The sequence below is a fragment of the Megascapheus bottae genome, chromosome 22 (genome assembly GCF_031878675.1).
Source record: "Megascapheus bottae isolate mThoBot1 chromosome 22, mThoBot2.hap1, whole genome shotgun sequence".
NCBI classification, from domain to species: Eukaryota; Metazoa; Chordata; class Mammalia; order Rodentia; family Geomyidae; genus Megascapheus; species Megascapheus bottae.
This window is the reverse complement of record NC_143530.1, coordinates 13,200,783-13,228,774: the sequence shown is the minus strand read 5'-3', so window position 1 is coordinate 13,228,774 and position 27,992 is coordinate 13,200,783. Positions and strand designations below refer to the sequence as shown.

At 48.1% G+C, this 27,992-nt stretch overlaps 2 protein-coding genes across 11 annotated transcripts in view; both read left to right on the top strand.

Annotated features, from left to right (window-relative positions):
• Kifc1 (kinesin family member C1) overlaps positions 1 to 20,692 on the top strand; it is a 28,353-nt gene extending 7,661 nt beyond the window's left edge. The window contains exons 1-13 of one of the 5 annotated variants that reach the window (XM_090355906.1): positions 4,976 to 5,120; positions 10,136 to 10,216; positions 10,310 to 10,385; positions 14,012 to 14,149; positions 14,324 to 14,423; positions 15,596 to 15,649; positions 15,754 to 15,813; positions 16,001 to 16,401; positions 17,228 to 18,004; positions 18,734 to 19,024; positions 19,116 to 19,189; positions 19,314 to 19,389; positions 20,605 to 20,692. In XM_090355906.1, coding sequence (XP_090212032.1) covers positions 14,123 to 14,149; positions 14,324 to 14,423; positions 15,596 to 15,649; positions 15,754 to 15,813; positions 16,001 to 16,401; positions 17,228 to 18,004; positions 18,734 to 19,024; positions 19,116 to 19,189; positions 19,314 to 19,389; positions 20,605 to 20,649 — 1,905 coding nt within the window. In that variant the 5' untranslated portion in view covers positions 4,976 to 5,120; positions 10,136 to 10,216; positions 10,310 to 10,385; positions 14,012 to 14,122 and the 3' untranslated portion in view covers positions 20,650 to 20,692. Of the gene's footprint in view, positions 1 to 4,975; positions 5,121 to 10,135; positions 10,217 to 10,309; positions 10,386 to 14,011; positions 14,150 to 14,323; positions 14,424 to 15,595; positions 15,650 to 15,753; positions 15,814 to 16,000; positions 16,402 to 17,227; positions 18,005 to 18,733; positions 19,025 to 19,115; positions 19,190 to 19,313; positions 20,584 to 20,604 lie in introns of those variants that run through there. The other 4 variants (XM_090355907.1, XM_090355904.1, XM_090355905.1 and 1 more) reach the window with 4 other exon arrangements.
• Positions 20,693 to 22,257: 1,565 nt separating this feature from the next.
• Positions 22,258 to 27,991, top strand: Phf1 (PHD finger protein 1). 6 transcript variants are annotated; one of them, XM_090355898.1, is made up of 14 exons: positions 22,261 to 22,812; positions 22,894 to 22,975; positions 23,058 to 23,153; positions 24,588 to 24,688; positions 24,796 to 24,944; positions 25,055 to 25,150; positions 25,310 to 25,378; positions 25,494 to 25,617; positions 25,974 to 26,041; positions 26,209 to 26,313; positions 26,434 to 26,623; positions 26,711 to 26,805; positions 27,054 to 27,131; positions 27,293 to 27,990. In XM_090355898.1, the coding sequence occupies exons 1-14, from the start codon at positions 22,654 to 22,656 to the stop codon at positions 27,579 to 27,581; spliced, it is 1,701 nt and encodes a 566-aa protein (XP_090212024.1). In that variant the 5' UTR covers positions 22,261 to 22,653; the 3' UTR covers positions 27,582 to 27,990. The 6 variants fall into 6 exon arrangements, with proteins under 6 accessions (XP_090212028.1, XP_090212025.1, XP_090212024.1 ...); XM_090355897.1 differs by having other exon boundaries at positions 22,262 to 22,812; positions 27,051 to 27,131; positions 27,293 to 27,989; XM_090355902.1 differs by lacking the exon at positions 26,711 to 26,805 and having other exon boundaries at positions 22,258 to 22,812; positions 26,445 to 26,623; positions 27,051 to 27,131; positions 27,293 to 27,447.
• Position 27,992: the final 1 nt, after the last annotated feature.

The following is a 27,992-nucleotide window of genomic DNA, read 5'->3' as shown; positions in this document are numbered from 1 at the left end:
AGAGAGAAAGAAAGAAAGAAAACAAAAGAAAGAAAGAAAGAGGCAGGGAGTTTGGCCTAATGGTAGAGTGCTTGCCTAGCATTCATGAAGACCCAGTTCAATTCCTCAGTACCACATACATAGAAAAAAGTCAGAAGTGGTGCTGAGGCTAAGTGGTAGAGCTCTAGCCTTGAAAAAGTCCAAGGACAGTGCTCAAAGCTCAGGACTGGCAAAAAAAAAAAAAAAAAAAGAGCTGAGTACAGTGGCTCACACTGGTAATACAGGAGGCTGAGATCTGAGGATTGTGGTTCAAAGCTAGCCTGGGCATAAAAGTCCAAGAGACTCTTATTTCCAACTAACCACCAGAAAGCTGAAAGTGGCACTGTGGCTCAAGGGATAGGGCAGTAGCCTTGAGCTGAAGACCTGAAGGACAACACCCAGGCCCAGAGTTGAAGTCCCATGGCCAACAACAGAAAAAAAAAAAGAAAAGAAAAAAAGAGAGAAAGAAAAAGGAGGATGGAGAGGAGGAGGAGGAAGAAAGATGAACAGGGGATGTCAAAGCCAGTCCAGAAGACCAGAAGACAGCATAGTCTCTGTGAGATGTGACTTTTTTTTTTTTTTTTTTTTTGCCAGTCCTGGGCTTTGAGCTCAGGGCCTTAGCACTGTCCTTGGACTTTCTCAAGGCTAGAGCTCTACCATTTGAGCCTCAGCACCACTTTTGGCTTTTTTCTATGTATGTGGTACTGAGGAATTGAACCCGGGTCTTCGTGCATGCTAGGCAAGCACTCAACCACTAGGCCAAACTCCCTGTCCCAGTTGTGACTTTTTATGAGAAGTTAGCCTAGGGAAGATCAGGACAGAAAAGCATAGATGTTGGTTTATACAGATGGTTTGCCACAGTAGAAAAGAAAAAACAAACTTCCTAAGATCATTACTAGCTGGACACAAGAGTTACAAATAATATCAAAGCTGAAGCAAGCAAGCAAGAAAAGAAACATCTTTCAATAGAAAGGATACACAGTAAAGTTTCAAACTGTTTTACAGTAACAGGTGGGCTGTGGAGGATTGTGGGGTTAGGCTGTTCTCTCCCATGGGAGGCAGGAGGAAGAAAGGCAGTGAATGGGAACCAACATTAATTTTTCTTGTAGCCTTGAGTTTTTCACAGGCAGCTACTTTAAGGGAGGCTAGGGTTATCCTAAGGTGGCCTTGAGCTGCTAGAAAGTGTCTTTGTTAGAAATTTAGTTTTGTTTTTTTTTTTTTGCCAGTCCTGGGGCTTGAACTCAGGGCCTGGGCATTGTTCTTGAGTTTTCTCAAGGTTAGAGCTCTATCACTTGAGCTACAGCACCACTTCCAGCTTTATCTGTGTATGTGGTAGCAAGGAATTGAACCCAGGGCTTTGTGCATGCTAGGCAAGCACTCAATCACTAGGCCACACTCCTGGGCCCAGAAAATTAATCTTTAATATCTAAGGTTGAAGCCTCTAGGAGAAAGGCCCAGAAGAAACAAAGCAGAAATGTGTCAGAACAGACTTTAATGTAATTTTTATGTTTATATTGTGAAAAATCTAGCTATTCAGTTAGCATCAATTAGTTATACAAAAAATATATTATATTTAATAATAAATATCCTTTTTGTTGTTCATGAGACTTGAATTATTTTGCTCAAGGCTAGTGCTCATGGGACTTGAATTCTTTGTGTGTGTGTGTGTGTGTGTGTGTGTGTGTGTGTGTGTAAAATAGATTCTTGGCCAGGAGTTTGGCCTAGTGGTAGAGTGCTTGCCTAGCATGCACGAAGACCCCAGTTCAATTCCTCGGCACCACATACATAGAAAAAAGCTAGAAGTGGTGCTGAGACTCAAGTGGTAGAACTCTAGCCTTGAGAAAGTTCAAGGACAGGGTTCATACCCTGAACTCAAGCCCAGGAATGGCAAAAAAAAAAAATAGATTCTTTTTCATTTTAACACTGTTAGATCACAGACCATACCTAAATCCCAAACTGACCTGTGATTACATGAAATATTTTTGAGGTATCACCTATTATTTTAACATATCAGAGGAATTTACATAACATGCTAGAGAACAGAAGCATGAGATAATAGATGCTTCCGTTCCACCCATGTTGTCTATTAAGACCACAGCATGAGCTATGGACTGTAGATTCATGGCAGTAGTTCCTTGGATGAAAGAGTTTAGACAGAATCTTCCACAAACACAGGTTTTGGACTTAAATTCTTTTGCTCAACGCTAGTGCTCTACCACTTTAAGACACACATACTCTATTTCCAGCTCTTTCAGTACTCAAATGGAAATAAGTTTCATGGCCTTTCCTGCCAGAACTGGCTTTGAACTGTGATCTCAGTCTCCCAAGTAGCTAGGGTAGCAGGGGTACCAGAACCTGGCTTATGTTTGATTTGGGGGGATGGGTGGGGACAGCATCTTACTATGTAGCCCTGGCTGGCATCAAACTCAAGATATTCTTCCTTCTGTTTCTTAAATGTGGGGATTACAGGTGTGAACTATCACACTTGGCTCTCTATTTTAACTCTTATTAAGAATCCTGAGTATCTTTACATACCTTTTGAAACATGTGAGTCAGTTATGATGGCTCATTTCTTTGGGTTTTTGCAAGGCTAGAGCTCTACCACTTGAGCTACAACACCATTTCCGATGATGGCTCATTTCTATAATCGCAGGTTTTCAGGAGGCAGAGACTGGAAGAATCAGGCAAGCTTAGGTAAATAGTAAAACGTTTGCTTCAACAAATAAGTTTGGTATAATGGTTTGCATATGTAACCACAGCTACTAGCGAGACATAGGAAGGAAAATATCCAAGGCCTATCTAGACAAAAAACTTGAGAACCTATCTGAGATATAAGTAGACAGGGCTGGGGAAGCTGGGTGTGGTGGCTTATGTCTGTAATCCTAGCTTTTCAGGAGGCTGAAATCTGAGGAGCGAGGTTCAAAGCCAGCCTGAGCACAAAAGTCCTTGAGACTCTTATCTCCTATTAACCACCAGAAAACCAGAAGTGGCACTGTGATTCAAAGGGTAGAGCAGTAGCCTTGAACTGAAGCGCTCAGGAACAATGCCGTCCCAGAGTTCAAGTTTGTTGTTGTTGTTGTTGTTGTTGTTGTTTTTTGCCAGTTCTGGGCTTGAGCTCAGGGCCTGAACGCTGTCCCTGGATTTTCTCAAGGCTAGAGCTCTACCACTTGAGCCTCAGCACCACTTCTGGCTTTTTTCTATGTATGTGGTACCGAGGAATCGAACCTGGGTCTTCATGCATGCTAGGCAAGCAGTCTACCACTAGGCCAAACTCCTGGCCTCTTTCTTTTTTCTTTTTCTTTTTCTTTGTTGGTTGTAGAACTTGAACTCTGGGGGCTGGGAGTTTGGCCTAGTGGTAGAGTGCTTGCCTAGCATGCACGAAGACCCGGGTTTGACTCCTTGGTATCACATACATAGGAAAAAACGGAAGTGGTGCCGTGGCTCAAGTGATGGAGCTCTAGCCTTGAGGAAAGCCCAAGGACAGTGTTCAGGCCCTGAGTTCAAGCCCCAGGACTGGCAAAAAAAAAAATATTTGAAAGAGAAAGAAAAGGGCTGGGGAGCAGTGGTGGCTCAAGTGGTAGAGTGTCTGCTTAGCAAGCACAACGCCCTGAGTTTAAATCCCAGTACTACCAAGGGGAATAAAAAAATATGTGTCGAAATATGGTGAATAGATGCACATGTGACTATCCATCTGTCTCTCCTATCAGCTGGTGGGGTTCTGCCCTAACCAGATGAGGAGGCAAGGAAAAGCTCTCCCAATGACCATGGGCATATGTTTTCGTAATCTCCGAGAGCAGCAGAGGCAGAAATCCGCAAAGACTAGCGGGTGGCGCCCTCTAGTGTGGTGCGTGTCCTGGTCGCCTCTCCCTTCGCCCCAAACAGCCAGTGTAGCTGCCCTGAGGTCCATACCCGCTGGGTCTTAGCCTTCTTCCCGTGCCTGGCCCAGAGTCCGGTTTTTGTTTTTTAATTGTTTGTTTGTTAGTTGTCGAGCTTGCAGTCTGAGCCTGGGCTGTGTCTGAGCTTTTCAGCTTTGACCTTGGGGTCCTTGTGATTGCTACGCTTTTGTTGTTGTGTGTGTGTGTTTTTTTTTTTATCACAGTTGGTACTCTTACCGCTTGAGCCACGCCAAGCTTTGCTGGACAAGTGGGAACTGAGTCTCTCGCAGGCTGACTTAACGTTTGGCCGGTGTGAAACCAGATGATGCACACAATGCGTCATGACTGGCGTGGACTGACTCTTCCTGGGTTCCAGACTGTGAAAGCGGCTCTCCAACCTCAGTGCCGGCCCCCTCGCTCGGCCGGCCGCGGGTGGGAGGAGGAGAGGGATGTGAACACCTCCAATCCCCCCGCCCCGCCGCGTCGGGCTTCCGAGCGCAAAGCCCCAAGTTGTGCCCAAGGTATCTAGATTTAGTGAGAACGGCCGGGCCGACCCGGCAATTCCCGCTGGCTCCAGTTCCTCGGACCAGTACAACCCCACCGAGACGCGAGAGGCCACGCCCCAGCCCCAGCCTCCTCCGACCCGGTCACAGGTAGGGCTTGCGTTTCCACCTCGCCGCCGCCAGGAGGCGCTCTCCCTGCAAGGGCTCCGGCGTGCGCACGCGTATTTCCTTTTCTCCAGACTCCTCATTCCTCCCCCTCCGTCATCACGCCAGTTACGTGAGGATCAAGCGGCGTTTTGACGCATTTTCTGACGTACCGAGCGGCGGCGTAAGTCCCGCGCACTCACCACCAGGGGGGGGGGGGGAGAGGGGAGCCACCGGAAGTAGAGTTAGTGTGTCCGTCTCTCAGGCGCTCACTACACCGGAAGGAGAAGGCGCAGGTCAGGAGGGTGTGGCCTCGCGAGGCGGAGGGAGCTGCTATTGGCCCTTGGCGGTGGCGACAGCGACGATTGGCCCCTGCGTGCGGAGCGTTGTAAGAATGGGACGCGGCGGTTGAAATTCAAAAGTGGCGGGTGTGGCGCGCGGCCAGCAGCCGTCAGAGCCCGTCGCGAGGGCGTTCTGTGTCGCGAGCGGGCGGGAGAACGTGGGTCCCAGGAGCGCCGGCGTCCTTCCCTCTTCCATTGCACCCGGCGTGTGTGGGTCGGAGGTGGACATGGAGCACCAGGTGAGAGGGGGCGGCGAGGGTCCCCATCGGGAGCGGGGCGACCGCTGCTCGCCGCCGCTCCCCGGCCCGCGCGGACTCCAGGTGGGCCTGCGGGTGGCTGCCTGGCGGGCGAAGGTCTGTGCGGCCCCGCCGACGGGGAACGGGCAGCGGAGGCAGTGTGGACTCGGGGAGCAGTCCCGGCAGGTCCCGGCGTCGTCTGTCGGCCCGTCCCGGTCCCGGTCCCGGTCCCGGTCCCGGTCCCCGTCCCCGTCCCCGTCCCGCCTTCCCGCTTCAGGATTGCCCTTTTGGAATTCTCAGGCCCATCTGACAGGTTTCCGCTTGTGGTGGGAGAAGTAAGGGTTCTGAGGTGACAAATGGAGCTGAGGGCCAAATCCTGCGATGTCCTTTGCGTTGGCCTGTGTAGGAAGGGGGTGTGAGAAGTGGGGGTCCTGGAGGCCGAAAGACCTCTCGCTGTTCTGTTTTCTTGCCTAAGGTTTGCTCATGGTTGATTTAGTTCGTCTTATGGGCCCCCTGTTTTATTCCACAACCTTCTGACGTATCTCGTCTCTTGCCTCCATATGTGTGATGGTGATAGTGCCAGGAAAGTTCTTTCTGAATCCTTTGTTTACTAGTTTTTCACGTTTGTATTCACCCAAAGTAAAAGATTCATCCTGAAGAGATTTATGATATACTGCAACCAAAGAACAGAGCTATGTGATATGACCATGAAAAGTAGTAAAATGAGAAGCCTTGCCAGATCTATTCATTAAAGACATTTATCTATGAACAAACTTACTTTTAGACATTGATAAATTCTTTTCTTCAAGTGATACTTTATACAAGAGCACTTTGGCTGTGTTATTAGATGTGACTGATTTTTTTTTTAACAAATCCTATTTAGATTTGTACTATATGTTCTATTCATTGTCTTTTGTGAATCATTTCCTTATTGTTTAAAAAGACAGGCTATTGTGAGTTTTTGTATAGATACACTTCTAGTTTTGTGATAAAATAAAAACTTTAAACTATCCCAAACAGAAAAAACAATGGCTATTAGAAGTATGTTTTAGGGTTGGGAATGGCTTGCCAGTAGAGTGCTTGCCTAGCATGCATGAAGCCTTGGGTTCTATTCCTCACTACCACATAAACCAAAAAAAGCCAAAAGTGACTCTGTGAGCTTTGAGCAAAAGAAGCTCAGGAATAGTGCCCAGGCTCTAGGTTCATACCCCAGGACTGGCTAACAAAACAAACAGAAAAACGTGCAACAGCAACAAAAAACAAGGAAGTAAGTTTTGTTTTAATGTGAATTACTGTTACTGCATTTATTTATTTAGTGTTCAGTGCATTTTTCAAAAAACTAATTAAAAAAATATCTATCTATTGTGTATATCCCTGGGGCTTGAACTCAGGGCCTATCTGTAAGCTTAAGGCTAGCATTGTACCTTAAGCACAGTTCTACTTCCATTTTGAGGGTGTTTAATTGGAGATAAAAGTCTCACAGCCTTTTCTGCCTAGGCTGGCTTCTCTCTGTCCTCAGACCTCCTGATTTGCTAGGATTACAGGCATGAGCCACTTGCATTGAGCTATCCTGAATTTTTTCCACTCAAGGCCACCACTGCCACTTGATCCACAGCTCCACTTGCCACTCGTACCTTGACTTCATTAAATATTTCTTAAGCACCCACTGAGTGCCCAGCACAGTTGTAGTAGGATGTAATAGTGGAGACAGAAGTCCTAGCCATCAATGTGTGGAGACAGATAATAAATGCAATAAGTTGTATAGTTCTATTAAAGAGTGTTAAGAGAACCAGGTGCCAGTGGCTCATATTTGTAATCTTAGCTACTTAGGGGGGTTGGGGTTCCAAGCCAGCCTGGGCAGATAAGTCCCTATGAGACTCTTACCTCCAATAAACTCAGAAGTGGCCCTGTGGCTCAAGTGGTTGGGCACTAGCTTTGAACACAAAGAGACTCAGGGACAGTGCCCAGGCCCTAGGACCAGCATAAATAAACAAAACAAACAGAAGTGTTAAGAGCTATGGTGAAAGAAAATTTAAGCATGTTTAAGAGATGAGGAGGGAAAGTGAGAGAAAAATGAGGGGGAGAGTAACAATGTTTCGCAAGAAATATACTGACTGCTTTACATATGTAACTGTTACCCCTCTGTAAATTAAAAAAAAAAAAAAAGAAGCTGAGGAGGAAGCCAGTTGACTAGATAGTATTGCATAGAGTGCTCTGAGGAAGCCCACTTAGAAAGGGAGACCTGAGACAAGCAGTTAGATATTCAGGGAAGATCAATCCTGGCAGAAGGAGTCTTATGACAGCTGAGATCTCAAAGAATTTATAGCATGGAGGCCAGTGTGGCTGGAATTAAGCGAGCAAAGGGAAAGATTGTAGGTATGGAAGTCAGGGAATGGGGAATGGGGCTGTTGATCCACTTGCTGCTGCTTTTTTCTTTTGGTGGCGGGGGAGGGGGTATTAATGTACCTAAGACTTGAGACCTTACAGTTGCTAGACATATGTTCTGCCTCTTGAGCCATGTCTCTAACCATCTTTTTGCTTTTGTTAGCCTTCCTCCCTCCACATAGAGTCTCAAATTTATGCCTCAGAGCCAACCTGGACCATAGTCCTTCTATTTGTAATTTCCTCATAGCTGGATTGATAGATATGGTCCACTAGGTCCAGCATTTTCTTAATGAATATTTTGCCCAGTCTACCTCAAACATCAATTCTTTTCCCACTGCCTCCCAAAGCAGCTGGGATGACAGGCACTAGCCTGTATTCTGATACTGTGCCTGGCCATTATCTGACTTTTAAGTGGCCTTTTTTTTCTTTTTGTGGGTAGTGAGGCTTGACTTCAGCCTGGACACTGTCCCTGAGCTCTTCAGCTCAAGGCTACCGGGCTACCCCTTGAGCCAAGCCCCACTTCCCTTTTCTAGAGGTTAATTGGAGATAAGAGTCTCAAGTCCTTTTGTGCCCAGGCTGGCTTTAAACCATGATCTTCAGATCTCAGCCTTCTGAGTAGCTGGGATTACAGGTGTGAGCCACCACGCTCCCGGCTGAGAAGACACTTCTATGTAAATTCAGAAGTGAGGTTTAAGCTGGAAGTATACATTGGAGAACTGAGCATATTGGTATTTAAATCTGGAGCAATGCATAGTAAGTATAAATAGATCATGGAAAGGCGATGGTTATAGTATGTTGCACATCTGTAATTCCTGTACTCCAGAGGGCAGGCAGAGCTGGACATGTTAGGGCATGCCTGAAATCCTAGCTGTTTGGGAAGAAGAAGCAATAGGATCATAAGACAAGGCCAGGTACAGTTACTGTGAGCAAGACTTTATCTCAAAAATAAAAGTTAAAAAAAAGTGGTTGGAAACATAACTCAAGTGGTAGAGCTGTTGCCTAGAGTATAAGACCCTGGGTTCAGTTCCCAGTTCCCTGCAATCGGGAAAAGTCTGCGGAAGAGGTATAGAGTTAGGGGAGGAGCCTCCAGTCTTGGAGAGGATTCCGTTGGACTTCTCTTTAAGACCCTTCTCCAATTGGCTAGTTTCTGCTATTTTCATGAATTTCCTTTCACTTTCAAATAGATTTTCTGTTTACTTGTTTAAAAAAAAAAAGGCTGGGCACAATGACTTAATAGTTCTAGCACAATAACCCAGCTGCTGGAGAGAGGGAGACGCGAGGAAAGCACTACAAGGCAAAAAATGGGGCAAAAACATTGTAAGAACCTGGAGTTTAGCCTCGTGGAAGATTGCTTGCCTAACATGCATGAAGACCCGGGTTCAACTCCTTGGTACCACATACATAGACAAGGCCAGAAGTGGTGCTATGGCTTGAGTGGTAGAACCCTAGCCTTGAGAAAGCCCAAAGACAGAGTGCTCAGGCCCTGAGTTCAAGCCCCAGGACTGACCAAAAAAAAAATCGTAAGACCACATTTCAACCAATAAAAAATGTTAACCTGGAATGGTAAATAAGAGGATTCCAGTCCAAGCTGGCCTAGGCACGTATAGGAGGCCCTATTAGACAGACAATGAAAGCAAAAAAGCCTGGTAAGCATGGCTCAAGTAGCATACCTGCCAAGCAAATGTGTAGCCCTTCATTAAAAACTTAGTACTGACAAACAAAAAGAAATTCGGTAATTGAACATTTAGATCCATTAGTTGATTTTGTGTGTGTGTGTGCGCGTGCGCGTGTGTGTGGGCCTGCCTGCCTGCCTGCCTGCCTGCCTGCCTGCCTGCCTGCCTGCCTGCGTGCCTGTGTGCCTGTGTGTCAGTACTGGGACTTGGACTAAAGGTCTGGTATTATTGTTTGGCTCTTTTGCTCAAGGCTCTACTATTTAATTCACAGGCCATTTTCAGCTTTTTTGCTGGTTAATTAAAGATAAGTCTCATGGGTTTGCTGCCTGGGCTGGCAATGAACTGTGATCCTCAAATCTCGGCCTCCTGAGTAGCTAAGATTGTGTGAGTCACCAGCACCCAGCTTAACTGAAAATTCTTAATTAAAACCACATCAACCATTCCTCCTGTGATGTGGGTAACAGGACTGTGACAGGCACCTTGGAATCAGCCTGGAGTTTTTTCTTTCTGCTGCCATCCTACTCCCAAGCTAGCTCCTTGGTTTCAAGTAACCCAGTGCTTCTTTTTTCATCCCTCCCAGCCCTGCTTTACTCAGTTGGTTCTTCCAGAGGATTTCTGCCTAGTTGTCAAGATTTCCTGGACTCCGTGAGAGTGGAGCTCAATGCTTAACAGCATCCTTTGCATCTAGTGAATTAAATTATGTCTTACGCATCCAGAATGTTAAAAGCTGTGTATGGGCCAGAAGCATGGTTTAGTGGTAGAGTGCCTGCTTAGCATGCATGAAGCCCTAGGTTCCATTCCTCGGTACCAGACCAAACCGGAAATGGCACTGTGGCTCAAGTGGTAGAGCACTAGCCTTGAGAAAGCCCAAGGATAGCGCTCAGGCCTGGAGTTAAAGCCCTGTACGTTCTTAGGAGTGTTGAAAATAGATCATTTTTCTGTACGTTAATTCTCTTGTAGAACTCCAGTTTGGAAAGGCTGCCCTGGAAAAGAAGGGACTTGATGTTTATTACTTGTCTAGATCAGGACCTGGCACACAGCGTATGTTCAGTCAATCTCTGTTGAATGAAAACTGTGGACTCTTACTCTTCAGTCTTCATACTGCTCACAGTTTGCTTTTTTTTTCTGAGATAGGATTTTGCTATGTAGCCCAGGGTGGCCTCGTATACACAATCTTCCTGCCTCATCCTCCTGAGAATTGGGATTACAGGTATGAGCAACCATGACTGGATTACAGTTCTGTTTTTTGGTATAAAACTATTATAAATCACTCTTTTGTTTTGTTGGTTGTGGCTTAGACGCCGTCCCTGGGAACTCTTTGTGCTCAAGGCTAGTATTCTATCATTTGAGCCACTATGCCACTTCTGGTTTTTGAGATATGGGTCTCACGGGGATTTTTCTGCCTGGGCTGGCTTCTACCTGCAGTCCTTAGATCTCAGCCTCCTGAGTAGCTAGGATTATGGGCTTGTGCCATCAGTGCCCAGTAGTCATTCTTTTCTTTCCCCCAAACCCCTCCCCCAAAATCGTTGAAGTGTAGATTCTTGCCCTCAGTCTCCTTAATGGTATATTGGGTACTATATTCTTTTCTGTCTCTTCTCTATCACCTACTTTTGTGCACAACCCATGTATTCAGCTGAATGGCACAATTTGTTGTTTATTGTATATATTGTATATATTGCTTTGTTCCTGCCATACCAGTTCTTGGCACAAGCTCATTAATGTTATTAATATTATTTCCACCTATAATACCTCACAAAAGTTTTCTGACATTATCCCTATCTGAACTAGATGTCCATCCCTTCCTCTGACCTAGTTTTAGTACAGAACATTTTGTGTCCCAAGAAATGATTGGTCACCCTGGACAAGAACAGGAGCGAATCCCTTTCCCACTGCCTACCTCATGCCTGTCTTGGTGGTCCCCAAGCTGGTTATGCTACCTTTATCCTTCTCTGTAAGAGTCAGCTACATACTACACATTTGGGGAGGCAGGAGGGAGGGAGGGAGATGCCAGTCCTGGGATTTGAACTGAGGGCCTGGGTGCTGTCCCTGAGCCTCTGCACTCCAGGCTAGCATTCTACCACTTGAACCACAGGGCCACTTCCAGCTTTTTGAGTAGCTTACTGGAAATAAGAGTCTCATGGGGACTTCACCTGGGGACTTTTCTCCCTATCCTGGCTTCCAACTATTGTCCTCAGATCTGTCTCCTGAGTACCTCTGACTTATTTCCCTTCCTTCCTTCCTTCCTTCCTTCCTTCCTTCCTTCCTTCCTTCCTTCCTTCCTTCCTTCTTTTTCTTTCTCTTTCTCTCTTTCACTCTCTCCCTCCCCCCCCCCTTTCTCTCTTTTTCTCTTTTTCTTTCTTTCTTGTCCTGGGCTTGACAGGGCCTGAGCACTGTCCTTGGGCTTTCTCAAGGCTAGCGCTCTACCATTTAGCCACAGCATCACTTTGTCTATGTTTGTGGTATGTAGAAATTGAACCTGGGTCTTTGTATATGCCAGGCAAGCACTCTACCACTGGCCCAAACTCCTGGCCACTTCTGGCTTTTTCTATGTATGTGACACCAAAGAATCGAACCTGACGGGGGGGGGGGGGGGGGTTCATGTGTGCTAGGCAAACACTCTACCACTAAGCCACACTTCCTGGCACTTGGGTGCTCTTTCTTTCTTTCTTTCTTTCTTTCTTTCTTTCTTTCTTTCTTTCTTTCTTTCTTTCTTTTTTTTTTTTTTTGCCAGTCTTGGGCTTGAGCTCAGGGCCTGAGCACTATCCTTGGACTTTCTCAAGGCTAGAGCTCTACCACTTGAGCCTCAGCACCACTTCCAGCTTTTTTCTATATATGTGGTACCGAGGAATTGAACCCGGGTCTTTGTGTATGCTAGGCAAGCACTATACCACTAGGCCAAACTCCCGGCCACAAGGGTGCTGTTTCTTAGCCGTTTTTTTTTTTTTTTTTTTGGTCATTCATGGAGCTTAAACTCTGGGCCTGGGCACTGTCCCTTAGCTCTTCAGCTCAAGACTAGTACTCTACCAACTTTGAGCCACAGCATCACTTCTGGTTTTCTGGTGATTAATTGGAGATAAGAATCTCACTGAGTTTTGTGCCTGGGCTGGCTTTGGACCTTGATCCTCAGATTTCAGCCTCCTGAGTAGCTAGGATTACAGGCATGAGCCACCAGTTCCTAGCAGCCAGCTAAACTTTTTGTTGACTGTTTTATTATTTATTTATTTATTAATATTTTTATTGTAATTAATAAAAGGGTTACATGATATTTGCCAGATAGAAGGTGCATTAATTCACATACATTGATACCCTTTCACATGTCTTGGTCCCCATTACCGTCCCCCCCACTCCCCCATCTTGGTTGCTGACTGTTTTAGAGATGGAGTTCTATGGACATCTCTTCCTCTTCCTCAGGATTTCAACCTCCTGAGTAACTAGGGTGATGGGCTCCACTATCAAGTTACATTATTGTTCGTGTGTGTGTGTGTGTGTGTGTGTGTGTGTATGTGTATGTGTGCATGCGCACACACTCAAGGACTGGGTGCTGTCGCTGTGCTTCTATGCTCCAGACTCTTTTATTCAAACCACAGCTCCACTTCCACATTATTGTTCTTTTAGTTGGCTTTTTATTTATTTGTTTGTTTACTTATTTGTTTCAGGAGCAGCAAAGAGTTTATTGGGGAGAGCAAACTGTGGGCCCCCACAGGATGGAGGCATGTGGAGACAGAGGGGAAGGAGAAAGAAAAAAGTGGAAGAAATGGCTTAAAACAATTTTTTTTACATGCCTACTCAGAAACTGTAATAGTTCTTTGCAGAATGCACAGATAAAACCCATACTTCTTACCTTGGCTTCAAAGCCCAACAAGACAGTGCAGTTTAATGTGGCTTCTGGAAGTACACTAGCCTGATTCTTAACTCTGGTACTCTCTTGTATTAGCTGATAGCCTTAGATAAGCTATTTTACTCTGAGTATCTTTCTGCCCTCATCTTTAAGATAGAGTTAGTAATAGCAAGCCCTCAGTGGGCTGCTGAGAAAATGAATTAAGTTGATAAGGGTAAAACATTTCAGACTGCTCTATTAATGTTGCTACTCCTCCAAGCCAGAATTCAGCCTTAATCTGTCTTATATTCTCTTATTTATTTATGCCAGTCCTGGGGCTTGAACCCAGGGTCTGGGCACTATCCCTCAGCTTTTTTGTTCAAGGCTAGCACTCTACTATTAAGTCACATTCCCAGCCCATCATTTATTAGTTTAGCTCCCATTAAAGGGGCCTGTTTCATAGTCATACCATAGGCATGATTTTTGTTGTTGTTCTTGTTGTTTTGTGGATCATGGGGCTTGAACTCAGTCTGGGCTTTGTCCATGAGCTCTTCAGCTCAAGGCTACTGCCCTACCCTTGAATCAAGCCCCACTTCCCATTTTCTAGGGGTTAATTGGAGATAAGAGTCTCAATTCCTTTTATGCCCGGGCTGGCTTTGAACCTTGATCCTCAGAACTCAGCCTTCTGAGTAGCTAGGATTACAGGCATGAGCTACCACCCTGACACCATATGCATGTTTGAGTTTTATAGGAGTATCCATTTTTTTCTACTTGTTTGAGTCCTACCCTAAAAGTTAGCTTTTACCATAGAGATTGTTCCCACTTTTATGTGATGTTTCATTCCTAACTATTTAGTTGACACATAGTCTGCAAGTCCCAGCTTTTGGCACAAATGATATTTAGTTAATGATCATTGAGGAGGTTGTTGAGGAATAAGGTTAGAGGTGCTAAAAGGGAGTCCATAGGATATTTGGGCTTTTGGGTATTGTCTTAAGCATCTTTTTTCCCTCCCACAACAGAGGTCTGCCTTGTTAGAAGTGAAGGAGAACGTAGATCTGAATACACCCCTGGGGAAGGCCTCATCCCGATTGCCTCTCCCAGGAAGCAGGCTCAAGAGAGGGCCTGAGCAAATGGAGAATGTCTTAGAACCTGCCAAGGTGAGCTGAGTATGCAGAGCTGCACATTCTTGAGAAAGAAACCATGAATGTGTGTACATGCGAGCACGTGTGATGTAAGAGAGGTGACAGGGAGAAGAGGAGGGGGAAGAAGAAAAAGAAGAAGAGTACAGATAAAGGAAGTTGATTATGGGCTTTGTTTTCATCTTTTTCCAGAAACGGACTCGAATTCAGGGTACAGCAACCAAAATGAACATAACCCGTCCCAGAGCACCCCCTCTCAGCACAGCACCCCTGCCACAAGGCCAAACTGCAGGTGGGTCTAGAGATCCAGAGATGGACAGGGCCCAAGCCATGGGAGTACAGTGCTTTTCTTTTGACCCTTTTAATTTTTTCTTTTCATTCAATTTAACTCTATTTTGAGTGAGTACATTTCACTTGCTTCAAAAATACAGAGGCATAAAGTTAGCTTTACGGTGTAAGTTTTTTTTTTTTTTTTTATTTTCTGTCTCATTTCCCAGGGGCAGTTGTATGTCCTTCTAGTATTCAAGCAGATATGGACATTGTCCTACACTTTTTTTTTTCCCACACAGATAATAGTGATCACATAATTCTATCCCCTGCTTTTTTTTTTTGAGTCATGGGCCTTGAATTTCGCCTGGGCACTGTCCCTGAGCTCTTTAGCTCAGGGCTACCACCCTACCCTGGAGCCAAGCCACACTTCCCATTTTCTAGAGGTTAATTGGAGATAAGAGTCTCAGGTCCTTTTGTGCTTGAGCTTGCTTTGAACCTTGATCCTCAGATTTCAGCCTCTTGAGTAGCTAGGATTATAGGCATGAGCCACCACACCAGGCTTCCCTGCTGTTTTTTACTATTCTGCATCCAACTTGATTCTTGGTGTAGTCAGTAATTTCTGGTCTTAGGAGGGACATCATTGGAGCCTTCCAGTCTTAGAGGACAATTAGAAGTTGCCTTATTTCCAGTTGTTTTTTTTTTTCCATATATTTTTTTATTGTAATTAATAGAAGGGTTACATTATATTTACCAGCTAGAAGGTGCATTATTTCACATACATTGATACCCTTTCTCATGTCTTGGTCCCCATTTCCCTTCCCCCCACCTCCACCCCATTTCCAGTTGTTTTAAAAAGCACCTTTTGCCGAACACAGTAGCTCACACCTGTAATCCTAGCTACTCAGGAGGCTGAGATCTGAGGATGATGGTTCAAAGCCAGCCCAGGTACAAAAGTCTGTGAGACTATTATCTCCAATTAACCAGTAGAAAACTGGAAGTAGTGCTGTGGCTCAAGGGGTAGGGTGGTAACCTTGAGCTGAAGAGCCCAGGAACAGCACTCAGGTCCAGAGTTCAAGCCCCATGACTAACCAAAAAAAAAAGATTTACCTCTGTTGCTCCTGGCTCAATCCACATAATTAGCATATGGCACCTGAGTGATTGTTTTACTTTTTCCTCTCTCCCATCTCTGGACAGCTCAAAAAATTCCCAAGAGGACAGGACCCCGTTGTTCCACAGCTTTTGTTACAGGTAATAATGCTAAGAGCTGGTGCTGAGAAGAATGAGTGTAAAGAGAAGATGGTAACGGAGGTCAGGGATTCAATAAATCTTAAGTCAGCTCCTCAATTCTCTAGTGTTAAAGAACCAGAAGCCGGCACCTGCTGTTCCTGCTGTTCCTGCCCAGAAGCCTGGCAGTAGGTGACAAACATAACAGTTGGGTGAGAGGCTGGGATAGGGAACAAGGAGATGGTGAGTACCTAGGAAACTCCATGTGGTCTCTTCCTGTCTAGAGGGTAAGGATAGGTGTACTGTTAGGTGTGGAGGGAAGAGGACAGAGAACCAGGACTCCACCAACCTTTGTCTTTTCTCTGTCCATGTCAGCATCAGCTGCTCCTCCCGTCGTGGGAGTGAAGAAACCCGGTAAACGTCCTGCTTGGGACTTAAAGGGTCAGTTATGTGATCTAAATGCAGAACTGAAACGCTGTCGTGAGAAGACTCAGACCCTGGGCCAGGAGAACCAGCAGCTACGAGACCAGCTCAAGGAGGCCCAGCAACAGGCCAAGACCCTGGGGACAGAGCGCAGCACCCTGAAGGAGGAGCTGGTCAGAGTACAGGCTCAGGCCGAGCAGGGCCAGCAGGAGCTGGGAAGTCTGAGCACCCGCGTCCTAGAACTGGAAGAACGGCTGGGCACACAGGAGGGCTTAGTGCAAGCGCTCCAGAAGGAACAGCTGGAATTACAGGAGGAGCGGAAGGCTTTGGCAACCCGACTGGAGGAGCAGGAGGTAGGGATCAGATTCTCATACAGTACTAGCCCCATTTTCTAGCAGCTGTCATGCACACCTCCCCTTCCAGGTCCTCCTGAAATTTTTTTGTGCTCAGAACTCCCGACTACCTATCACTAGCATTATGTCTGTATCTCCTGGCTCCTCTCCAGCCACTCCTGCCTGTGCCTCTGTCCACCTCCCTCTCCCTATACTTCCTGTGTTCAGCACTGTGATCTGTGTCTTCCCCTTTTCCTCAGTTCCCCTTTTTCTTCAGACTCCCCAGTCCTATTATAGATCTCTGAGGTACCCTCCCACTCCTGTGTCCATATGATTCCTTGGTAAGCTCCAAGTACATTATTTACAATCTTTCATATTTTCCAGTCTAATTTCTGGCACTTTGCATAAGTACTTCACTTTTCTGGAATGTTCTTTTTGTACTCCATTTTCTCTCTCTCTCTCTCTCTCTCTCTCTCTCTTTTTTTGGTCAGCCCTGGGGCTTGAACTCAGGGCCTAAGCACTGTTCTATGTATGTGGTACTGAGGAATCGAACCCAGATCTTCGTGCATGCTAGGCAAGCACTCTACCACTAGGCCAAACTTCCAGCCCCTCAATTCCCTGTTCTTAGTTTACCTGTTCTGTTAGATGTCAACCTAGGAGTCATCTTTCTTGTGCCTCCTCTAGATATTTCCATAGCACCCTTCGCTCCTAGTACTGTGAGTCTCTGTTCCTTCTCTTTACTAGTTTATATAGTCCATGGAGCTAAGGAACCCACTTCATCCTCTGCCCCACTTGGCCCCATGACGTAGTTGCATTTTACTCTCTGTGTCTATTTTGTTCTGGGCAGAGGAGGCTGCAGACATCTGAAGCAGCTCTGTCAAGTAGTCAAGCAGAGGTGGCATCTCTACAGCAGGAAACTGCAGCTCAGGCAACCTTACTAGCTGAGCGAGGAGACCGTCTCCATGGGCTAGAGATGGAGCGCCGGCGATTGCACAACCAGCTTCAGGAACTCAAGGGCAACATCCGAGTCTTCTGCCGGGTCCGCCCTGTCCTAACAGGGGAGCCCAGTCCATCCCCTGGCTTCCTCCTGTTTCCCCCTGGCCCTGCTGGGTTGTCTGATCCTCCAACTCGCCTTACCCTTTCTCGGTCTGATGATCGGCGGGGGACGCTGAGTGGGGCTCCAGCTCCCACTACCCGCCATGATTTCTCCTTTGACCGGGTCTTTCCTCCAGGAAGCAGACAGGATGAAGTGTTTGAGGAGATCTCCATGCTTGTTCAGTCCGCTCTAGATGGCTACCCAGTGTGCATCTTTGCCTATGGCCAGACAGGCAGTGGCAAGACCTTCACAATGGAGGGTGGGCCAGGGGAAGACCCCCAACTAGAGGGGCTGATCCCTCGGGCTATGCGACACCTCTTCTCTGTGGCCCAGGAGTTAAGTGGCCAAGGCTGGACCTACAGCTTTGTGGCAAGCTATGTAGAGATCTACAATGAAACTGTCCGAGACCTGCTAGCCACTGGAGCCCGAAAGGGCCAAGGAGTGTGTGAGATTCGTCGAGCAGGACCAGGAAGTGAGGAACTTACTGTCACCAATGCTCGATATGTCCCTGTCTCCTGTGAGAAAGAGGTGAGGACTCATGAATACTTGAGATTGAGGAGTGGGGAAGAATAGGTAGGGAGCCATAGGGGCAGGTGGGTAGAAAAGAGAACTGGACAGCTGGGAGTTTAGCTTAGTGGTAGAGTGCTGGCCTAGTGGTAGAGTGCTCGCCTAGCATGCACAAAAACCCAGGTTCTAGTTCTTAGTACCACATACATAGAAAAAGCCAGAAGACACCAGAAGTCATGCTGTGGCTCAAGCGGTAGAGCTCTAGTCTTGAGGAAGCCCAAGGACAGTGCTCAGGCCCTGAGTTCAAGCCTCAGGACTGGCAAAAAGAAAAAAAAAAAAAGAACTGGAGGACATTGACAAGTAACTTGTCACACAGAACTAGGAATAAGGAGGAGTGATGTCGATGCTGAAAGGGTAAATCTGCCAGCTGTATATCAAGTCTAGTTTATGCTACAGGACACACTCAGTTTACCTGAGCCATGCCAGCCAGTGACCATCCTAATTCAAGAACTTTGAATGCATTGGGGCCATCTGGGTTGTCTGTCCTGTCTAAACTTGCACATTCCCACATGCCTTCACATACTGTTCCCCGATACTCTTATCCTTTAGCTTTCTTGGGTATGTTGGGCATATGACTTGCTTATTTTCTGTTCACTGAAGAGAAAAGAAGTTCCAAGAGAGCATGCCATAGCTGATATCATTATTTGATCACTTCTTGTCTATCTTTGTCTCTGGTTACTCTGTCTCTAGGTGGAGACTTTGTTGCATTTGGCCCGTCAGAATAGGGCTGTGGCTCAGACAGCCCAGAATGAGCGATCATCTCGTAGCCACAGTGTGTTCCAGCTGCAGATCTCTGGGGAGCATGCTGCACGAGGCCTGCAGTGTGGGGCTCCCCTCAACCTTGTGGACCTGGCGGGAAGTGAGCGGCTAGACTCTGGCCCAGCCCTTGGCCCTGGGGAGCGGGATCGCCTTAGAGAAACACAGGCCATTAACAGCAGCCTGTCCACACTGGGGCTGGTCATTATGGCCCTAAGCAATAAGGTGGGTCAAGGGCAGCTGGAGTGGGAAGCTTTCTGGGATGGCTGTGCAAAACCCTGTCCTATCCTAATAACAGTCTTCATTAACCTTCCAGGAGTCCCATGTGCCTTACCGGAACAGCAAGCTCACCTACTTGCTACAAAACTCCCTGGGCGGCAGTGCTAAGATGTGAGTGAGAGGGACAGATGGAAGGGATTTGGTAGGGAGAGGTGGAGAGGGGATATCACTGGAGATCTGCTGCTTAATCTCTGCTGAGCACTGATGTTGGACTGGGCCTCTTCTTTCTTCCTAGGCTTATGTTTGTGAACATTTCCCCCCTGGAAGAGAACGTCTCTGAGTCCCTCAACTCTCTACGCTTTGCCTCCAAGGTGAAATTACCACTAATTCCTGGCCCAGTCAGGACCCCTGGCTGGTTATAGGCTTCTCTATTCCAGGTCCTGTCCTCTGGGTGATAGTAGAAGGCACATTTATCCAGAAAGGATTTATACTTGCTAGGCATCTGGAGGACTGCCTACCTGGTTCCATTTTTAGTTACTGGCCTTTGAATTGAGTTTTTTAGAATAGGTAAATAAGTGATCAAAACTATATTGCAAAAGTAAGCTATAGCGGCTAGGAAGGAGCATTAGTAGTAGAGTGCTTTCCTAGCGTGCACAAAATCCTGGATTTAATTCCTCAGTACCACAAAACAGAAAAAGCCTGAAATGATGCTGTGGCTCAAATGGTAGAGTGCTATCCTTGAGCAAATAGAAGCTCAAGGATGGTACCTAGGCCCTGAGTTAAAGCCTCAGGACTGCCCCCCCCCAAAAAAAAAGCAAGCTTTATTTCCTTCTGTATATATATATTTCTGCACATTTGTTTAACAACAACAAAAAAAAACTCCAAAATTACTCCCCATCAATAGAGAAGACCACATTATTTTCAGGTTAGGATAGCTTCCTCTGTGTGGATATACCAAAACTTATCCACCAGTTCCCTCTACTGGTCACTTGAATTGTTTTCACCTTTTTTCCTAATACAAACAAGGCCACATCAACTAATCATGTACATGTGTTATTTTTTGCTTTTTCAGTTACAACTTAACTATGTAGGCAAATAATTCTTGAAATGGAGACTTACGTTTTTCAGAGCATTCCAAATAATGTGAATTCAAGTTACAAACTCCATAAGAGACAGCTCATGGCCATGAATTTTCAAGGAGACTTAATGCTTCTTCCACTTGAGTTAATAAGCAAGTCAAAATATTTTCTTGCTGTTTGTCTTGGGTGGGTGATGATGGTGAATTTTTTTCCCCCTGGTTTAGCTATTTCTTTTCTTTTTTGTTTTCCTTTGCCAGTCTTGGGACTTGAGCTGCAGCACCACTTCTGACATTTTCTGTGTATGTGGTACTGAGGAATCAAATCCAGGGCTTTGTGCGTGCTAGGCAAGCACTCTACCACTAGGCCAGGCTCCTGTCTCCTTGAATGTACTTTCATAGCCTTTATTTCAGTATTCCAGAGGGTAACTCTAGCATTGGGGGTGGTAGAATTTGAGACACTTGTGAATTACTCTGCAAACATTTTTTTCCTGTTAAACCCCTTATCCAGGTGAACCAGTGTGTTATTGGTACCGCCCAGGCCAACAAGAAATGAAGATGGATCTAGATCTTGTGTGTGTATGTCTGTCTGTGCTGGGGGTGGGGGGTCTGAGGGGTTGGGCCAAGAGCTTTATGTACCCAGGCTTATCAAATAAAGAATATTTGTTATTGCTTTTTAAATAAAGATTTTTATTAGTGGTTGCTCGAAGAGAAAGCTATTTTTCATATCTGTAAGGATGGGAGCTGTGCAGGGCTCGAGCCATGAGCCATAGAGCTTCTATCTCTAACTTGGGCCTGCGCTATAGTATCAACAGGGAGCGGGCAGTAGGTAGCCGCACTCCCTCCTTACCACTGGCCACCCAGAGCCGGTGTGGGAGGAGGGGAGCCCACAACTGCTGGCCCTTTCCTCCCGCCCTTTCCCTTCCTCACTGTTTGAACCGCTCGGGCTCTGCCCGCTCGTTGCCTATTGGTCAGCTCTCGGCGGCGTCACCGCCTGGGCCACTCGCCCTCTACGCCCTTCCACTGCTCTGCAAGCGCGGGGCTGGACGGTCTTTGGGGCGGGTGCGCCAGCTCCGTCCTAGGGCCTACGGCCGCCGCCCGCCCCGGGCGGAGCTCGGTCGTCCCAGGTGCCACGCGCGGGCGGGGCCACGCGTGCGCAGAGACGCGGGGGCGAACTTGCCATCGAAGGGGCGGGGCGGGGGCCGGGGGGGGGGGCACCGGGAAGGGTGAATGGAGGGTGGGGCCGCAAACTCGATGGGGGCGGGGCCCGGGGCATCCTCGGACGGGGCGGGCGGGGCGGCGAGGTGCGGGGAGGGGGCATTCCCTCTTGCCCCGAGGGCGAGGCTCCTGTCGCGGGGAGGGGCTGCAGGGATTCCCTTTCCCGCCAGGGTCCGCCAATCGCGCCCCCGGCCGCGGAGGGGCGGCCGCGGACCACTCCGCCCTCCAGCCCAGTGGAGGTGAGGGAGGTGGGGTGAGGTGGTGCCCGCCCCTCCCTCCGGCTCCTCCTCCCCCCCAGCCCTCCCCTCCCATTGCCCTCCCCTACCGGTAGGTTCCTCCCCTCCCTCCCCCTGCCGCCTCCTCCTGCCGCTGCCGCTCCTTTGGCTGCTGCGTCATACGCCCCAGAGCCGCGGGGACCGAGGGGCTGGGCCTGGGGACCCCCCCGGCCTCCGCCTGCACGTCCCCCGACGCCTGGACGTGCCCTCCCCGCGCCCAGGGCTCGCCCCGCTCTCCCACGTCTGCCCCTGCCCAGCCCCGGGCCGCCCCAGCTGTCATCGGTAAGGAGGCGGCGGGAGACGCCGGTGTTTTGGGGGGCTGGAGGGGGGAAGGACATGGAGCCAAGGGTCGGCGTGCAAGGCGCGGGCAGGCGGCCTCGGGTCCGGACTGGCCGACCCAAGTCCCTACACGGACTCGCCTTCTCGGGGAGTGGAGACGGGGACTGGGACACGCCCCCCTCCCGGGGCACTCAGGGAAGTTATCAAACCCGGGGCAGGAATCCTCGAATTTGAGGGTGACCCGACATAACCTGGCACTAGGGTGATTGTTCTGAATGACACAGGCAGGCCTGAGGAGACTGCTGTTTCTACTCTAGAAAACATCTCCAGAAAAGCTCCAAAACATATTTTTGGGAAACAGAGAAACCCAATTGTGTTACCTCCAAACAGCTGGGGAAGGTGACATGCTATCTCTAAACAGATAAAGGAAAAATTGAGCAGTAACCTTTGCTACCGCAACTATCATTTCTCCTAAGATCTCAAGGCCAGAATTTAGTCCCAGGAGATCTTTGGAAGATGGAAAACTAGAGAACTAGATAGATTGGGGTGGTAGTTAGGGAGAGGAGAACTAGTCACCAGAGTTGGAAGAGCTGCAGTCACAAAGAAGTGGAATGGAACCAGTGGTTTCTCACCCAAGTTGTCTTAAGACCTTTGCAGATTGGGAATGCAGCTATTTGATCCTTGATCCTTGACAGAAAAATCAGCAAAGGAGATAGGGGAAGCTTTCTTGACTTTCATAACCTTCTTTCCATCTCATTTCTGGCTAGACCCCCCCTCCCCAGGATGCAATGGCGCAGCCCCCCCGGCTGAGCCGTTCTGGTGCCCCCTCTCTTTGGGACCCAGCTTCTCCAGCTACCACGTCAGGCCCCAGACCTCGACTTTGGGAGGGTCAAGATGTGCTGGCCAGATGGACAGATGGGCTTTTGTACTTGGGCACCATCAAGAAGGTAAGACTGATCTTTTGCCATCTCCCCATTCTCCGTATCTAATTCTGGTTCTCATTTCATTCTTCTGCTCACCCATTCCAGGTGGACAGTGCTCGGGAAGTGTGTCTGGTCCAGTTTGAGGATGATTCCCAGTTTCTGGTTCTATGGAAAGACATTAGCCCTGGTGAGACCCTAAAAAACCTGAGACTGCATGGATAATAGAAACCTGGCTTGGGCAGCCATCCTCATACTGAGTTCCTTTACAGCTGCCCTCCCTGGGGAGGAACTCCTTTGCTGTGTCTGTCGATCTGAGACTGTGGTCCCTGGGAACCGGCTGGTCAGCTGTGAGAAATGTCGCCATGGTAAGAAGGCTGGACACCATAATGGTCCTTTTATTTATTTATTTTGGGGGAAAAGTCCTGGGACTTGAACTCAGAAACTGACTACTGCACTCTTGAGTTTTTGCACAAGGTTAGTGCTCTACCACTTGAGTCACAGCTCCACTTCTGGCTTTTTGGTGGTCATTTGGAGATAAGAATCTTAAACTTGAGGGCCGGGAGTTTGGCCTAGTGGTAGAGTGCTTGCCTAGCATGTACGAAGACCTGGGTTCAATTCCTTGGTACCACACACATAGGGAAAAAAAAAAGCCAGAAGTGGTGCTGTGACTCAAGTGGTAGAGCTCTAGCCTTGAGAAAGCCCAAGGACAGTGCTTAGGCCCTGAACCCAAGCCCAGGACTGGCAAAAGAAGAAGAAGAAGAAGAAGAAGAAGAAGAAGAAGAAGAAGAAGAAGAAGAAGAAGAAGAAGAAGAAGAAGAAGGAGGAGGAAGAATCATCTTAAAGTTGAGCAGGGCCACTGGTGGCTTATGCCTGTAATCCTAGGTACTCAGAAGGTTGAGATCTGAGGATCATGGTTAAAAGCTAATCTGGGCAAGAAAGTCCATGAGACTCTTATCTCCAATTAACCACCAGAAACCTGGAAGTGGTACTATGGCAAAAGTAATAGAGCCACAGCCTTAAGCTGAAGAGCTTAGGGACAGGGCCCAGGCTCAGAGTTCAAGCCCCCACAACTGGCCAAAAAAAAAAAGAATTTCAAATATCCTGCCCAGACTGGCATCAAACTGCACTCTTCAGATCTCAACCTCCTAAATAACTAGGATTACAGGTGTAGCCACCAACGCTCAGCTCAAAGGTTCAGTCTGCCCTGGATCTTCTGGGTTTCCATTAGTCCTTCCCTCTGGCACTGTTCCGTGGTCTGAGTTGCCAGGGCACAGTTTTGGCCAGTCTTGTTAACCTGTAACCTCATCCCCTTTCATCACAGGGGGAGGCAGCTATGGAATGAAGGTGATAATGAACTTTGCAGGCAGATGGTAGCTCACAGACATCTTTTCTAACCATGCTGGACAACACTCCCCATCCCCAACCCATTTTTTTTTTTTTTTTGCTAGTCCTGGGCCCAAGCCCAGGTCTGAGCACTGTCATTGGGTTTTCTCAAGGATAGAGTTCTACCACTTGAGACATAGCACTACTTCTGGCTTTTTTTTTCTATGTATGTGGTACTGAGGAATGGAATCCAGGTCTTTGTGTATGCTAGGCAAGCACTCTACCAGTAGGTCAAACTCTCGGCCCAGGCAACATCCCCCTTAAATCTCTAGGAACCTCAGTTCCTTCAGTCAGGATACTGCACTCAAGCCAGTAAGGACCGTAGGTCAGGATTAATAAATAAGACTATTTCTATCCAGGACTTATAAAACGTGCAGTTCACTAGATGGTCCACTATCAATATTGTCCTTTTTCAGCTTATCACCAGGACTGTCATGTTCCCAGAGCCCCAGCCCCTGGAGAAGGAGAGGGCACGTCCTGGGTCTGCCGCCAATGTGTCTTTGCGATTGCCACGAAGGTAAAGGCATCTTTGGGTTGCCTCGTCCTGTGGGAATCTTCCACCCACAGCCTCTCTGAAGATGCCTCTCCTATCCCTGAACCCTTCTGCCTGTTCTTTCTCCACAGAGGGGTGGTGCACTGAAAAAGGGTCCCTATGCCCGGGCCATGCTGGGCATGAAGCTCTCTCTTCCATATGGGCTAAAGGGGCTGGATTGGGATGCTGGACATCTGAGCAACCGACAACAGAGCTACTGTTACTGTGGTGGCCCTGGGGAGTAAGTATTGAAGGGAAGCAGGTTATGGACAGTGGTAGGCCCAGGGGAATGAAGCAGGGGCAGGGTGAAGGGGAGGACACTCTCTAGAGACTAATGCTGTTTCTCCTCAGGTGGAACCTGAAAATGCTGCAGTGCCAGAGCTGCTTACAGTGGTTCCATGAGGCCTGTACCCAGTGTCTGAGCAAGCCCCTCCTCTATGGTGACAGGTGAGACCAGAGCCAGGTCCCCTGGAGCTCAGGCTGCCCTTCTATTCTGTGTTCTATGCTCAGTTCCCAAGCCCCAGTGTTTCCTCCTCACTTGTAAATCCTTCAGGGCATATACTGGTTGCCCAAGTAAGGTGGGTTTTCTTCCTTTTCCACATCCAGGTTCTATGAGTTTGAATGCTGTGTGTGCAGGGGCGGACCTGAAAAGGTCCGGAGGCTACAGCTTCGTTGGTAAGCCAATTGGACATGAGCTCAGTATTTCACCCTAATACTCCAGCCTCCCACCTTAGTACTCCTCTGGTTTATGTTATGTTTTCATGGCCTTGACAACTCTTATGTTTTCCAGGGTGGATGTGGCCCATCTTGTACTCTATCACCTCAGTGTTTGTTGTAAGAAAAAATACTTTGACTTTGACCGAGAGATCCTCCCCTTCACCTCTGAGAACTGGGACAGTCTGCTCCTGGGGGAGGTAAGGGGTTGTGGAGTTTTGGGCATTGGGATGGGACAGGAGATATAAAGAAAAGTAGGTGAGCCAGGCCATGACTCTTGTCTGTAATCCTTGCTACTCTGGGGGCTAAGATCTGAGGATTAAGGTTCAAAGCCAGTCCAGGCAACAAAAGAACCTGAGACTCTTATCTCCAATTAACCTCTAGAAAACGTGAAGTGGGACATCTTGGGACTTGGCTCAAGGGTAGGGAGGTAGCCTTGCGCTGAACAGCTCAGGGTCCATGCCCAGGCCAAACTCTAGCACCATGATCCACAAAAGAAAAGAAAAGTAGGTGAGAATCTCCACTCTCCTGACTCTGTTTAATTCCCTTTTCCCAGCTTTCAGACACCCCCAAGGGAGAACGTTCTTCCAAGCTTCTCTCTGCTCTTAACAGCCACAAGGACCGGTAAGCTGGAGGACTGGCAGAGGGAACAGGGAGGCTCAGAAGATTGGATGTCAGGGAAGGGAAGGGCCAAACCCACTTGGAGGACTATAGGTGATAAGGACTGAGGTATGGCAAATGGGACCTTTTCTGTAGCACTTACCTTACTGTCATTTCTCTCCTTGCCCCAGTTTCATTTCTGGGAGGGAGATTAAGAAGAGGAAATGTTTGTTTGGTCTCCATGCTCGGACCCCTCCTCCTGTGGAGCCCACTGCTGGAGATGGAGCCCCTACCAGGTCACTGGTCTAGCAGGGATGGGGAATATTCTCAGGCTAGTCTGGAGGGTAAATGTGTAGAGATGGGGAGGTCTTGGGATGTCCGGGAGGGGGCTGGGGGGATAAGGAGGCCTCTTACAGCTTCCCTTCAGGGCAGGGCCCTGGGGGAGGGGTCTCAAGTCCCCTGGGGAAGCGACGGAGGCCGGAGCCAGAGCCCCTGAGGAGGAGGCAGAAGGGGAAGGTGGAGGAGCTGGGGCCGCCCTCAGCAGTGCGCAATCAGCCCGAGTCCCGGGAGCAGAGGGAGAGGGCTCGTCTGCAGAGGGCACTGCAGGTACAGGGGCAGGGGGAATTCTATGGGGCAAATGATGGGGTGTGGGAAGGAACCAAGGAAGATTTCTCAGTCTTCTCCTTCTTCTAGGCCTCTGTGTCGCCACCAGCGCCCAGCCCTAACCAGAATTACCAGGGCAGCAGGGGCTATAACTTCCGGCCCACAGATGCCCGCTGCCTGCCCAGGTCAGTATTTCTATGCTTCCCAACAGATGTGTGTTATGTTCATCTTCTAGATCTTGCCTCCTGGAATTCTATTCCCTCTCCTCTTTGGCTACACATTTTTTGTCCCATAGAGGCTTCTAGAGCCAGTGTCTAGGGACCAGTGTTTTGGGGGCAGGGGTACCCCGGGGTGTTTGGATTCTGCCATTCCAGGGGGAGAGGATTTGTTCTTAGCCTCAAGTCCTGACTTTCATCCTCCCTAATCTTAGCAGCCCCATTCGGATGTTCGCTTCCTTCCACCCTTCTGCCAGCACCACAGGGACCTCTGGGGACAGTGAACCCCCAGACAGGTAAATCTGGCCCTCATTACCAGTGACTCCCCCACTTCTATGATCTTAAATTCCTTCACCTCAAACCATTTCTTCTGATTCACATGTGGCCCCCATTTCTGATGGGTCTTTGTCCACATCTGTCTGACTAGACTTAATTTAAAATTGTCTTCTCTTCCTAGGTCACCCTTGGAACTTCACATTGGCTTCCCCACAGACATCCCCAAAAGCGACCCCCACTCGATGATTGCCTCATCTTCCTCAGTCCCAGCCCCCTCCCCTGGTCTTCCTAGACATTCAGCACCCCCTTCTCCCCTGTGCCATAGTTTGTCTCCTGGGACTGGAGGAGGAATCCGAGGTGGGGTTGGCTACTTATCTCGAGGGGACCCTGTCCGGGTCCTTGCTCGAAGAGTAAGGCCTGATGGCTCTGTGCAGTACCTGGTTGAGTGGGGAGGAGGGGGTATCTTCTAAACAGCCTGCCCCTGCCCACCTACCTCCCCATTTGCACACATTGGCACTTTCATACCCTGACCTCTGACCTCACCTACAGCTGGGATGTACCTGGAGAGATAGGGGGTATTTCTCCCTACTGCCCAGGCTGGAATCCAAAGGGGGATGGGGAAGAGACTCTCTTCTCTACCCACTTCATGATTCCTGACCCCCTCATCCTTCTTCCTATTCCTTTTGATGTTATTTTGTTACAGCTTTTTAAATATTTTTAAAGATTATTTAACCCCTGGGTGCAAAGACTGAGGAGGGGGGGATGATAAAGGATCCCAGATTCTCTATGACTGAAATAAAGAGAAATAAACTAGTGGTTGAGTCATTCTGCAAGATAAAACATATTGACTAGAAGGACTTCTGATATTTCCTAACCAAATG

Excerpts from the sequence above, each read along its gene's own strand:
- Phf1 (XM_090355897.1), top strand. The coding sequence starts at position 22,654 with ATGGCGCAGCCCCCCCGGCTGAGCCGTTCTGGTGCCCCCTCTCTTTGG. Across the intron at positions 22,976-23,057 it reads ATGGAAAGACATTAGCCCTG|CTGCCCTCCCTGGGGAGGAA; the intron begins GTGAGACCCTAA and ends GTTCCTTTACAG. Across the intron at positions 26,314-26,433 it reads GGAGATGGAGCCCCTACCAG|CTTCCCTTCAGGGCAGGGCC; the intron begins GTCACTGGTCTA and ends GGCCTCTTACAG.